Source organism: Juglans regia, chromosome 6 (genome assembly GCF_001411555.2).
Source record: "Juglans regia cultivar Chandler chromosome 6, Walnut 2.0, whole genome shotgun sequence".
Classification (NCBI taxonomy): Eukaryota; Viridiplantae; Streptophyta; class Magnoliopsida; order Fagales; family Juglandaceae; genus Juglans; species Juglans regia.
In genome coordinates, this window is record NC_049906.1 from 37,343,516 (window position 1) to 37,356,387 (window position 12,872).

Sequence of the window (12,872 nt, forward strand, 5' to 3'; positions counted from 1 at the left end):
TGAGTCCCGATGATTGGAAAATCAATGGATTGAAAAGTCATGATTGTCACGTATTTTTGCAGAAGTTATTACCTGTGGGAATTCGTGGGAAGCTGACATCTAATGTACGTGTCGCCATATCTGAACTATGTATGTTTTTCAAGGATTTGTGCGCTCGGGTAGTAAATCGAAATGTGTTGTCGAAATTGGAAGAAGACATTGCTACTATACTATGTAAATTCGAGCAGATCTTTCCACCATCATTTTTTGATGTCATGGTCCATTTAGCAATACATTTACCGCGAGAGGTACTTCTGGGTGGACCGGTGCAGTTCCGTTGGATGTATCCAGTTGAAAGATATTTGGGTCGATTAAAGCGCACTGTTGGGAATAAAGCCAAAGCTGAGGGTTCAATAGCAGAGGCTTATATATACGATGAATGGTTAACATTTTGCTCTCTATATCTTCGTGGTGTTGAGACACGATTTAGTCGTCAAGAGCGAAATGCTGATCTTGCTACTCCGCCTCCTCGTGAGCTATCAGTGTTTTCCCAGAATGTACGACCCTTGGGTGCACAAGCAGGTTACGATTTAATTGATGGAGAGTTGGGTAAGGTTCGGTGGTATGTGCTAAATAACTGCCGAGAGATTGATGATTATCTTAGGTATGTCATTTAATTTATTTGAATAATTATAGTTTTCTTTAAATTAATTAGAATTGTTGTGCTCAAAATATACTTCTTTTGCAATATGTTATAACAATGACCACATGGACAAACTTAGAACGGAAGGCGTAGAAAATATAGAGGCAAGACACGAGGAAGAATTTCCCGGATGGTTTGAAGAACGTGTATGAACTAAAATTATATATATGTTATATTGTGAAATTTTTAACTCTGGATAATAAAATAATAAATATATACTATTTCAATTTTTAGTTTTTGGAACAACGTGCTCGTGATCCCGGATCAATTTCTTCTGAATTGTATGCATTGGCCCGTGGTCCCTCAAATAGAGCACTTCGATATACTGCATGCACGGTTCGAGGTTATAGATTCCATACTTTGGACCGTGAACGTAATAGAAAGACTCAAAACTGTGGTGTGTTGGTTGAGGGGAGTCATGGAACAGATGATATTGACTATTATGGTGTCATACGTGATATTATCGGATTGAAATATCTGGGTGGGTCTGTAACATATGTCTTCAAATGTGATTGGTGGGATCTAGGCGGTGGTCGGGTTTTGATACATAGGGATAATCACTTTACGAGTGTCAATACTGCATCTAAATGGTACGAAGATGATCCATTCGTATTGGCTTGTCAAGCTACCCAAGTCTATTACTTGATTGATCCAATGAAAAGTGCTGATGAAGATAGCGGGGAGATAACTTGGCGAGTTGTACAAAAATTTGTTCCTCGAAATATATATGAAGCAGGAACGAGTGCAGATTACGAGAATAGTGGAGATGAAGATGACAATCCGATTGTTGAGGCATACCAGGAAGATGGAGAGGGTATTAACTTGTTTGTTGACCTTGGTGCACTCGAGTTGCTCCCCTTGTGTAGAGATGATGTCCCACCCGTACATCTCGACCCGTCTGTATTAAATGATCATTCAATTCAAGTCAGTTTGGAGGAAGATGAAGAAGACGAGTCAGAAGATGAATACGAATCAGAATCAGGGCATGAGGTGGATAATGATGATGAAGATGTTATTGATGGAGATTCTGAAACAACTATGGAAAATTCATCTGAAGAGTAAAAGTACTAAATATTTTATTTATATAGGTGACTATAAAATATCTTAAATTTTCATAATTTCTTCTAATTAATTTTCTTTGATATAATTAATTATTTTAAAGAATGTCGCCAAAACGACAACGAAGAAATGTGCCTCCGCCAAGTCCAAGTCCTGAATCCATTGAGGACTCCCCACTCGAGGAATCCGTTCCTGAAGATCAAGCTAACACATAAGAGAACAACAGCCAGTCGACACCTACCAGTAAGGAAATATTGTCGTTGATAATTATATATATAGTTAATAATTTTTTCTCAATAACTATATAATTATAATTATAGTATATCTATTATTATCATGTAGTTGATGCATCTGCACGTCGCGGTCGTGGCTATACACGTGGAATCTCTCTTGAAAAAAATAGAAGGCATGGTAAACTGAAGGTCACAATTCCTGATAATTCCACTGGAGGAGTGGATGATAGTGCAGCAGCGCTTTCCTCCTATATTGGCACAGTAGTTCGAGCTTATGCTCCATTTTATGTGCTCTCATGGCGAGATGTTCCGAATGAGATTAAGGAGCACATTCGAAGTCGTGTGCTGGTGAGTTTACTTTTCAGTACATTTTTTTCACTTAGATTAATCTATTATATTTTTTACCTGATTCCCTTGTTAGGATGAATTCGACCTCGACTTTAGCCGTAGCGAGGATTTGAGAACCGTGAATGAGTTGATGGCTACACTATTCCGACGTCACAAAGGACGATGTCATGACCACTTCAAGAAGTTTGAGGCGTTGGAAGAGGCTGCGCAGTCTCCTTTTCAGCAGATGAAGTTAGATGATTGGAGAAAGTGTTGTGATCTTTTCGCATCTCCAGATTATCAGGTATTTTACATTTATATCTTTAAATTATTTACATTCATATTCGTTTTATACATTATATGTATACATATTACAATTAACATTTTTAATATATTTTGTAGCACTTGAGTTCTACAAATGCACAGAATAGATCCGCTCTGACTGTCCACCATCGTGCCGGTTCAAGGTCATTCCACCGTCTTGCTGAAAAAATGGTAATTAAAAAATTATAGAATTCATTTATTTTCCTGATATTCTTTCTGATAAGTACTAACATTATCTTTTAAAATTGCTAATATTGTCGCTTTGTTAGAAACGTGATGATCCTGAAAACTTTTCCCTCGTTCATGTCTATGCTGCTGCTCACACTAATGAGCATAGTGAGTGGATGGATCCTGTCGCTGCAGATAATTATGTAAGCAGTGTTAATTTTGTTAAATAAATTTTTTATAGAACATTTTAATAGTTTATTTCTTATTTCTATTTCTTTTAATACGTTACTAATTATTTACGATCATTACCTTTTAAATTGCAGAACAAAATGTTGGAGATGCAGTCGACTTCTGCGGAATCCTCTCCTAGTGACATAGACATATTCACCCAAGTGCTCGGGCCGCAGTCTAGTATGGCAAGAGGTTTGGGACGATCTATCAAGCATAAATGTTCATCCTCCTCAACCTCATCGGCTTCACAAATTAATAATCTTACGGCAGATTTAGAAGCTGCACGGCGTGAGAATGAGTATATGAGGTCGAGACAGCAAGAGTTAGAGTCTCTCTTAGAACGACAGTCTCATTTAGAGACGCGTTTGCAGGACCAACAGAGAGACCAGGAGGAAAGAATACGCAGTGAAGTGCAAGAGCAAGTGCAACGAGAGATGATGGTGCAAATGGAGCGTGTTATGTCGTTGCAACAGAATCCCCGTGGGCGAGGGAAAAAGAAGAAATAAATTTTATCAATATTTCTGACTAGTTTTAATATCTAATTTTGTACTTTTATAAGACATTGTTACTTCTTAATTGGGTATGTAATATGATACTATTGGTATTTTGTTTTTAAATTTTATGAAATTAGTATTTCTGATCTGTACGTTCGAATGTAAATAAAAATCGTTCGAACGTTGGTTCACACTGTACCAAACGTTCGAACGTAAATACAATTGAATCGTTCGAACGTTAAACCGACTAACGTTCGACCAAAGAACTTGCATTCGGACGCTCCTTCGTTTACATTCGAAATAACGTCCGAACATTAAACGCGCTACGTTTGAACATTTACGTTTACGTTCGAACAAATATTCGAACGTTTATTGTAATTAACGTTCGGACGCATTAACATGCGAACGTAAATATGATACGTTCGAACGATATACAACAAACGTCAACTTCTCTCATTCGAACGCCAATCGGGTCGGGTATAACGTCCGAACGTTTAATTGTACGTCCGAACGTGATTTTCTGTGACAGTTCATAACCGTCACAAAAAAGGAACGTTCGAACGTTGTACCGAACGGAACACTTCCAACCGTCACTAAAAATATTTTTTGTGACGGTTGAACAGTAAACCGTCACCAAATGTTTTCTGTGACGCACTTTACGTGACGGTCATGGTGACGGTTTCAAACCGTCACCAAATATGTTTAGTGACGGTTTGCCATTTTTTTTGTGACAGTTTCTTCTGTCACAAAATACACATTCTGTTGTAGTGACTAAAACCAACTGCCTTGCATTTTTTTTCGTCCTCAACATCCGCCAACATATTGCTTCAGACTTTCTTCTACGCCTAGGAAATTAGGAAAGAAACAAAAAGAAAAAAAAAAAAAAAAGGATCCTTGAGGCTTGATCTGGTTCTGGGGTGTTTCCTTGCGCGACATCATGTGTTGCCCAAGTAGAATGGTTTGTTTTTACAGATTAAATGAGATGAGTTGAAATAAAGGTTGAAAGTCATAATTATTAAATAAGATGAGATGAAAATAATTGTGAAAACAAACAATTTTTATGTTTAGTTTTGAAACATGTAAATGAAGAAATATTATTATTAATTAACATATAATTAGTGTAATTGTAAAATATAAAAGAAAAATTAAAAATATCATTATTAAAAAAATAATAATACATTATTATTTTGAATAATCCTTTTGATTAATCCAATGTGGAGACGTTATGACTAGAGAAATTTTAAATTTATAAAAAATATGTATTTTTTATTAAATTTTGAATATGGTTTAGATGAAGCTAATGTCTATGGGAGGAGAAAATCAACTTACAATAAAATAATGACGGTAAAAGAGCATCATTTAAAAAGGAAAAAAAATGAACTGTTTATATATATATATATATATATATTAATTTTGTTCTTGGTGAGTACGTCCTAGTTTCTTAACACGTTCAGGTATCATAAAGTAATTTAAAATGTCCATCCGAAGATTCCGAACACCTTAACAGTCTTCTCATACACGTCATGCACACGTGGAAGTATGACGTCACGTCATCGCATCCATATTCTTCGTGATGACATTAAAGTCTGTCCGTCGGATTAGTAAGTAGTCTAGTACTGCCTTGCTGGGCCATTACAGGGAACCGGCAATGACACTATATGGAAGTTGGGACAATATCAAAAAATTAAAAAAAATTATTATTTTTAAGTTTATTGAGTTCTTCGGTTTATTATTCATACATTATATATTTAATAATAAAAAGTTAAAAATTTTTAAATTATGTGCATGTGTTGTATATATAAAAATGATGAATAGTTTTTAAATTTTTAGGCTATAAATATGCACGCATACATGGCTAGCAACTACCACTACTCGTACCACCAAACACAAAATATAGTAACTACACCTGCTCCCCCTTTCCCTCGATTGAATGGCTTCCGGTGCTATTACTGTTTCTGTTGTGAAATCCGGATACTGGACTTTCGGGAAAGACCCTATCCGGCTACCATCAGAAATACCTTCCGAACTCTTCACACACCTTTATGCTGGCTTTGCCAAGGTCGACGATGATGGCAGGCTGGTGATCCCAGACGAATACTTGGAACTATTCCAACTCTTCACCAGAACCGTTCGAGTTCGAAACCCTAGCGTGAAAACTCTTTTATCCATCGGTGGGGAAGGCGCTGACCTATGTCCAGTGGTGGCAAGCAAAGAGAGGCGTGCAAATCTCATAAGGGACTCCATAGATCTAGCGAGGAAATTCGGTTTCGATGGCCTGGACCTCTGCTGGCTGTACCCCTCCAATGCCAGCCGGCAGAAACCGCTTGCCTCGCTCCTCTCTGAATGGAGACATGCCCTGGACGAAGAACTCACGAAGACAGAGAGCCCAGCTGATAAGTTGCTTCTAACAGCAGCGGTGTTTCACCACCCGGTCATTTCTGATACAGAGGGTCACATTATTTTCAGTTATCCCATTCCGGATATTTCAAAAAACTTGGACTGGATCAACGTACTCGCCATTGACTTCTATACTCCCTCCAATTCACCCAAGGGGACTGGACCGGTTCATGCATGGGATACTCGACCTATGGATCGACCAAAAATGTGCGGAAAAATAGGCATTGAAGAATGGATTAAGAGTGGCGTTGAGGCCAACAAATTAGTCCTCGGCCTTCCATTTTATGGCTATGAATGGAAACTTTTAAAGGAGAAGACAGAGTTTGGGTTCTTTGCACCGGCTCGTGTAGAAACAAGTAACTCCCTGTCCTACAGAGATATCCTGAAAGAACTCCGGCGGGGTATTTATAAAACCGAGTATTCTAGGTCCTATGAAGCTGTTTACTCGCATGAAGTGAATGGGAAGAAATGGATTGGTTATGATGATGGATGCAGCATCACTGGAAAGGTTACCAAGGCACTATTTGTTGACTTCAAATTGCGCGGTTACTTTGCATGGCATCTGGAAGACGACGACTGCAACTGGACTCTTTCTCGTTCAGGTTTATATTATAAGCTGCATCAATTCAAATCGTATCCTACATATATATATATATAAAATATGATATTGCTCGTAATTATATATTAATTAATATGCATTTAGAATTTTCCAAGCCAGAAGCTAAAAAATCAAAACTAAATTAGTGGCCGATTTCCAAGTTTGTGATGCATATCATGTGTAGTTAATTCTTGACTACTTTTACTTGTTACATCGTTACATCCAGAGTAGAAATTATCACCAGATTATAGCTAGAGATATATCATGTGCGCTAATGTTATGTAAATGAATGAATAAGAGCATGAATTGAGATGAATCAATGAACATGCAGATCTCATGATTCCTTTTTTTTTTAAGTATATATTACATGATGATATCCAGTAATTTTTTCTTGTCTAGATATAAGCTACCAAAGTCCATGACACATTGTTTGAATTTTCTATAATGAATATATATGCTAGCTCTCTTTTCTGTAAATCTTAATTTCTATTTTCTAATGAACTTTCCTTTCGATCATTATGTCCTCGTAGCCTTCGAGTCATCAGTAGAACCGCCGGCGCCTGAGGCTAATCCGTAATGGCCGCCAGTATAGTGAAGAATAATCAACAGCATGGCCAGCAATCAGATCATATGGTGTGTTTGCTATGTACGTATGTGTGTTTGTGTGTGCTTGTATTAACAATATTAAGGCCAATGGTATCAGATATACCGATGTTCTGTTACAATTATATGTAAAATAGAAGTTGGTAATTGTAACATCAACAATAAGGCCAATGGCTATGCTGTGTTAATTGTGTGTAATATTATCCCCCAATTTATAATAAAGTCATTCTTATGGCCACAGCGTGCATGTGCGGTAATTTATAAATGTTGTGTATTAAAAAAAATCGAAGTACTTCCTTTTGTATTATTATCATGATGAGTTAATTAATTGGCCCGCATCTACTACGAAACATAAATATTGAAGATATATATAAACGGACAAATAAAAAAAAAAAAACAGATGGAACTTCTAGCTAGCAAGAAATTAGAGGTCGAGGCCGGAATAAAAGCAAAGATAATTCTCATAGATTGAAAGAAATTTACAAAACCAAGGGCAAAATATTTGACAAAATTTAAATTCCAGAAAGGAAAATATTAACGGATCTAAACTCGATTTGGGTAAGATTTTTGATAGATTATTTCTTTTATTACATATTTATTTTTGACATGATTATTGAAATTTTATTATTTTTTATAAAATTCTGGTCCGGTCGATATTTAGCTATCACAGCCCGGCTTATGAGTTGATTGGAATCGTAAGAATTTAAGCGAATTATAGTTAAGAATTATTCAATTAATTCTTATATGATTTATAAGAATAGTTCGAGTTAATTTACCGTCAACTTATATTTTATATTTAGGAACAACCATTTTTTGTATACTAATAAATTAATTAATTGAGTAAAACTCGAGTTTGATTAAACCAATCTTGGGTAGCCTACTAATTATTTATTTTCAATCCTAAGATAATGGATAACGGCCTCTTGTTGATCATGAAATGGGCTCTAATTTTCACGTTAAGGATTTGCCAAGGATTTATTAACTGTTTGATTTTCTAGGTATTATTTACAGTACATGAGGTGCAATAAAAAAATAATAATTGCATAAGAGATTTTTTTTTTTTTTTTTTACAATGAGTCGGGGAATGAGAGTTTGAACCCCAGGTTTTTCATTTTGAGGACCGGGTCATATGCCCTTAGATCATCAACCTCCTGGCATAAGAGAAACATTAGATCTAGATCATGAATATGGAAGAGAACTTAGAAAAGAAAAGAAACAAACATGTACGGGTGAGTCTGGAGAAAGAAAGCTGCTCCATGCAGCTTCAATGTATTGATATCTTGGCAAAAGTTTGACTTTAAAATGTTTTTAAAAGATGTATTTTTCCAAAACAAACAACCAACATACGATTTTTGTTTCAATTATCTCCTAATTTCACCCTCAATTACCTTATTATTGCTCTTTTAATTTCCATGCTCATAATTTTAAATGATATTGAATTTTCCCTTATAGAAAGAAAATCATAATGTGCCTTAAACATGATCTTGAGGTTAATATGGTTATTTTTGTTTCTTTTTGTATCCTTTATATATAAATATATATATTATTATATTATATTATATACAAAGAAGTATCGACTTCATAACATATATATAAAATTCACCACCCAAATCAAAAGTTAAATTACTGGCGATCCATGTGGCACCCCCGACCCCATGTATATGAACACGGGAATCGAGACACCCAGATGATGACAACATGGTCACGCATCCCAACGATAGTGCCAAGTGTGTGTACATGCAACGGTGTATAATAACAACACAGTGGATTAAGTCAACTAAGTACCAGAATTTAAACACAATATAAACATTAGTGAAGGTTTAAAAATTAGTTATACAATCATCCAAAATAAAAATAATATAAGTCCCAAATACAGATACGAGTGATCCCAAATCACTCCTCGGGAGAAGCCGAATCCTCAGACTCACCCTCAGCCTCATCTGCATTGAAATTTGTGTTACCATAAAATGATACCGCATGTAAGTAAAATCCAAACAACCACGAGATAAAAACGCATTAATGCCACCAACAATAATGCATGCATATGATGAAATATGCATTATGCCGAAAACATCATTTTTTCCGAAAATGAATATTTTCCAACCCATGCCAAAATCCCAGTTGGCCCAAAAATATCCGCAACACATTTTCCCAGAAAATGATCACACAATTTACAATATCCAACACACGCTATTTTCCCAAAAAATAGTCCATTTTACCATATGTACCATGATCTCCCCTATGTGTCATCCGCACACCCTAGCTTCGTAGCGATGCCCAGTTCCGTGCCCAGCACATACATGGCCAAGCATCCTCTACGCAACGAGTGACGTCCAGTTTCGCGCCCAGCACGTATATGGCCAAGCATCCTCTAGTCCCCGCCAGCAGAGGGACCACGTAGTCGGCACGAGACTATCTCGTTCGATCCCATTGTCGCCCAACGACAATCCAGGAGACGTCACTTAGTATATTCTACTCCCGAGGGACCAGAGGAGCTCCACCGAGATAATGCCCCATCTCGGCTTGGGGTCGTGATACACACGCACCCAAAGATCCTTTCACATGAAAACCCAGTTTTCAATAAACACATGAACATGAATGCAATACACGAAAACCCAGTTTCCTTTACAAACATGATCATATGTGCAAATGTGCAATGTACATGAACAACACAATTCCCAACTAACAATTGTCAACACAATCCAATCATACAAACAACTCCATTCTCCAATCCATTCAACTACCTACTCCTCGGACTCAGTCTGACAAAACCAACCAGATCACAGTGTAATGAGTTAGTGCAAAAATATATTTAAATCACGAAAGTTCTTTGGAAAATACTTACAGTGCTATATAATAATTTCTGGAGGATCACGGAGGTCCAAGAAGTGGCGGCTCAGCAACGTAACAGTGTATAATGCACTGTGGCCGTGGGTCTCAAAAACTCACTTTTGAACGGGAACAATCCAAAACCCGAGATTGATAGGGTAGGGCTTAGAGGTGTCGGTGAAGCTAGTGATGGTGGTGGTTGGCCGTGGGTGGCGGCGTAGGCGGTGGTTGAAGACCAAAAAGCCCAAAATGAAAATGTTGATGAATGTGCTTCACCGGTGACGGATCGGAGGTGCGGATGAGTGCATTGGGTTGCTATGAGATCGATGATAAAGTGGTGAAGAAATGGTGGCCAGAGGTGGCGTGATGGCGGTGCACGAGCACAAGAGGTGCCGTGGCTTGGTGTTGGGCGTAGGGGCTATCGGCGGCGATGGAGGAGCTGGAAACGGAGGGATGTGGTCGCCGACCGGTGGGGAAGCTGATGGGAGGGGTGGTGAGGTGCACGGCGGCTCGCGACGGTGATTGGGTGGAGAGAGAGAAGCGCACGGGAGAGAGGGAGGGGTAGTGCGTCGCACGGGAAAGAAGAGGAAGAAAGAAGAAAAAGAAGAAAAGAAAGAAATAGAGAGGAAAGAGAAAATAGATGAAAAGAAATGAGATCCAATCCTCACATCTTGGGTCACAAAAATGATCCAATGGAAAGGATTTCAAAACAACAAGTGTGACGCCTCGACTCCCACGTACAAGAACGCGAGAATCGTGACGTCGGGATGATGACAAATGGTCATGCATCCCAATGAAAGTGCTAAGTGTGTGTACATGGAAAGTCACATACGAATATAGAATCAAAATCAGATAAAAAAAATGGACCTAAATATTGCTACTAAATAGGATTGGACATTTGACATAAAAATGTCGCATGAATGCATGCATACTATTTTTTTTTTAAAGACTGTGAAGGTACTCGATCTTTCTTAAAGTCCTGATCTGCAGCAGTTACTAAATTTGGGATCCTAAATCGCTCTTAACAAAAATTAATCAAAATAAATAAGAATTTCATGGATAAAAGGAAAATTTTAGAGGATAAAATTAAGAGTTAATTACACTTTGTCCCTCCAACTATCACCAAATTTACAATGTGCCCCTGAAAGTATTGATTGCATCAAAGTGGACCCTCTTACTTTTATAACGTCCCAGTCCCCCCCTTCCGTCTACAATGAGAGTTAAATCAAACGGAAAACTCACCCACATGCTTCTCACATGCTAATCCTTCAATGCAAAGACAAAATCACCCCTCACTCCATCGGTTTCCTTTTCTCCAAACTGAACTTCATATATGAAAATCCCCAAATCCAAAATTCGAAAACCCTAACTCGAAAACCAGTGACCATCGATCGATTGTTGTTCGCATTGGTGTTCGTTCGTCTTCGTACCAATCTTAGTGGCTCCATAAAATATTTCCATTCATCTTCATCAAGTTGGTATCTGTCTTCTTTGCGCAGTGGGTGTCGCAGAGGTGAGTCTATCTCAAAATGACCCCATCTTTGTCTTCATCGAATTTGTATATTTTTCGTGTAAAACTGAGTAATTTGGAATGTCAAAGTGTACTTTTTTTTATTATGTCCCCCTCCAATATTGCACATAGGTGGGTCCAATGTTATATGCTTCCTAATATGAGGCTAGTGTATTGCTGAGTGGCATTAGTTGTCCCAGTTTGAGAACACAATAACATGAGTGTGTTGTTATTGTCTTTTTTGTCGGGTTGTGACAAAGGGACCACAGAGGTGGTCTCTTGATAGGAAAATGACCAAATTTATCTGTTTGGTCCAATAGTTTACTTTTGTTTACTTTATGATTGGTCTAATAATTGACTACGGTCCATGACTAATTTAATAGACAATATTTTGTAGGATGGCTACGAGGAATTTGTTATTTCAAGTCCATCATGGTGGGATAATTGATAGGCGGCAAAATGGATAATATGTTGGGGATAAGACTGATGTGTACCATGAACCATATGATGAGGATCAACTATCATGCATTGAGATACAGACGATTATGGCCAAGTATGGTTACCATCCAAATGACCTAGTCTACTATAGACACCCTAGCTTAGGGATGCATAATGGTCTTAAATTGCTTACATCTGACCATGATGTGCTGTCTATGGTGGCTGCGCTTCAGGATCAACAAGTGGCTCATTTGTATCTTGTGTCTCATTCTCGAACTTCAGTGCACTAGTCTTTTTTGCATGATCATCATGTCGAGGAGGATGTGAGTGAGGATGAGGAGGAAGCAGAAGCACGTCGCCTTGGACTTAATGATCCATTTTGGAAAGAAGTGTTGAGCAGTGAGGATGAGTTGTATGACATTGATGTCAACACAGTGGGAACATCGAGATCAAAGCCTGCACAACCAAGGAGTAAAGGTGTTGAGTCTCAAGTGACAGTTGATGATAAAGAGCCACAATCTTCCTCAGATGTTGAGGATGAGGAGGATGAAGGGAGGAATCAAGACAGAAGTGGTCCAAGGTGGCCAGAGGAGGATGACATAGGTATAAAATACTCTTCTATTTTCTTGTTTATTATTTTAGTGTTCATTTCTCAGAACTTGCTAAACAGTGCTTACTTTCACAATTAGCAGGTAATTGTTCTAATATGACACGAAGTGATGTCCTTCAATCTCCTGTCCATAGTGGTGACGAAGGACATCGTGATTTTAAGTTCCCCGAGTTTCAAGCTGTTGACTTGGAGAAGTCAAAAATATCTGTTGGAATGAAGTTTGAATCTACAGCACAGTTTAGAGAGACAATACGGAGGTTGAACCTAAATATAGGTAAGTCGATAAAATTTGCAAAAAATGATGGGGATAGGGTTACTGTTGTCTACAATACCCCTAAATGTCCTTACCGGGTTTATGGATCTTGGATT

General features: G+C 37.8%; 1 protein-coding gene across 1 annotated transcript; it reads left to right on the top strand.

The window, feature by feature from the left end:
- The first annotated feature begins 5,405 nt into the window (after positions 1-5,405).
- LOC108998095 (class V chitinase-like) lies at positions 5,406-7,304 on the top strand. The gene is made up of 2 exons (XM_018974541.2): positions 5,406-6,517; positions 7,044-7,304. Exons 1-2 carry the CDS (start codon positions 5,449-5,451, stop codon positions 7,088-7,090), a joined length of 1,116 nt encoding a protein of 371 aa, XP_018830086.1. The 5' UTR covers positions 5,406-5,448; the 3' UTR covers positions 7,091-7,304.
- Positions 7,305-12,872: the final 5,568 nt, after the last annotated feature.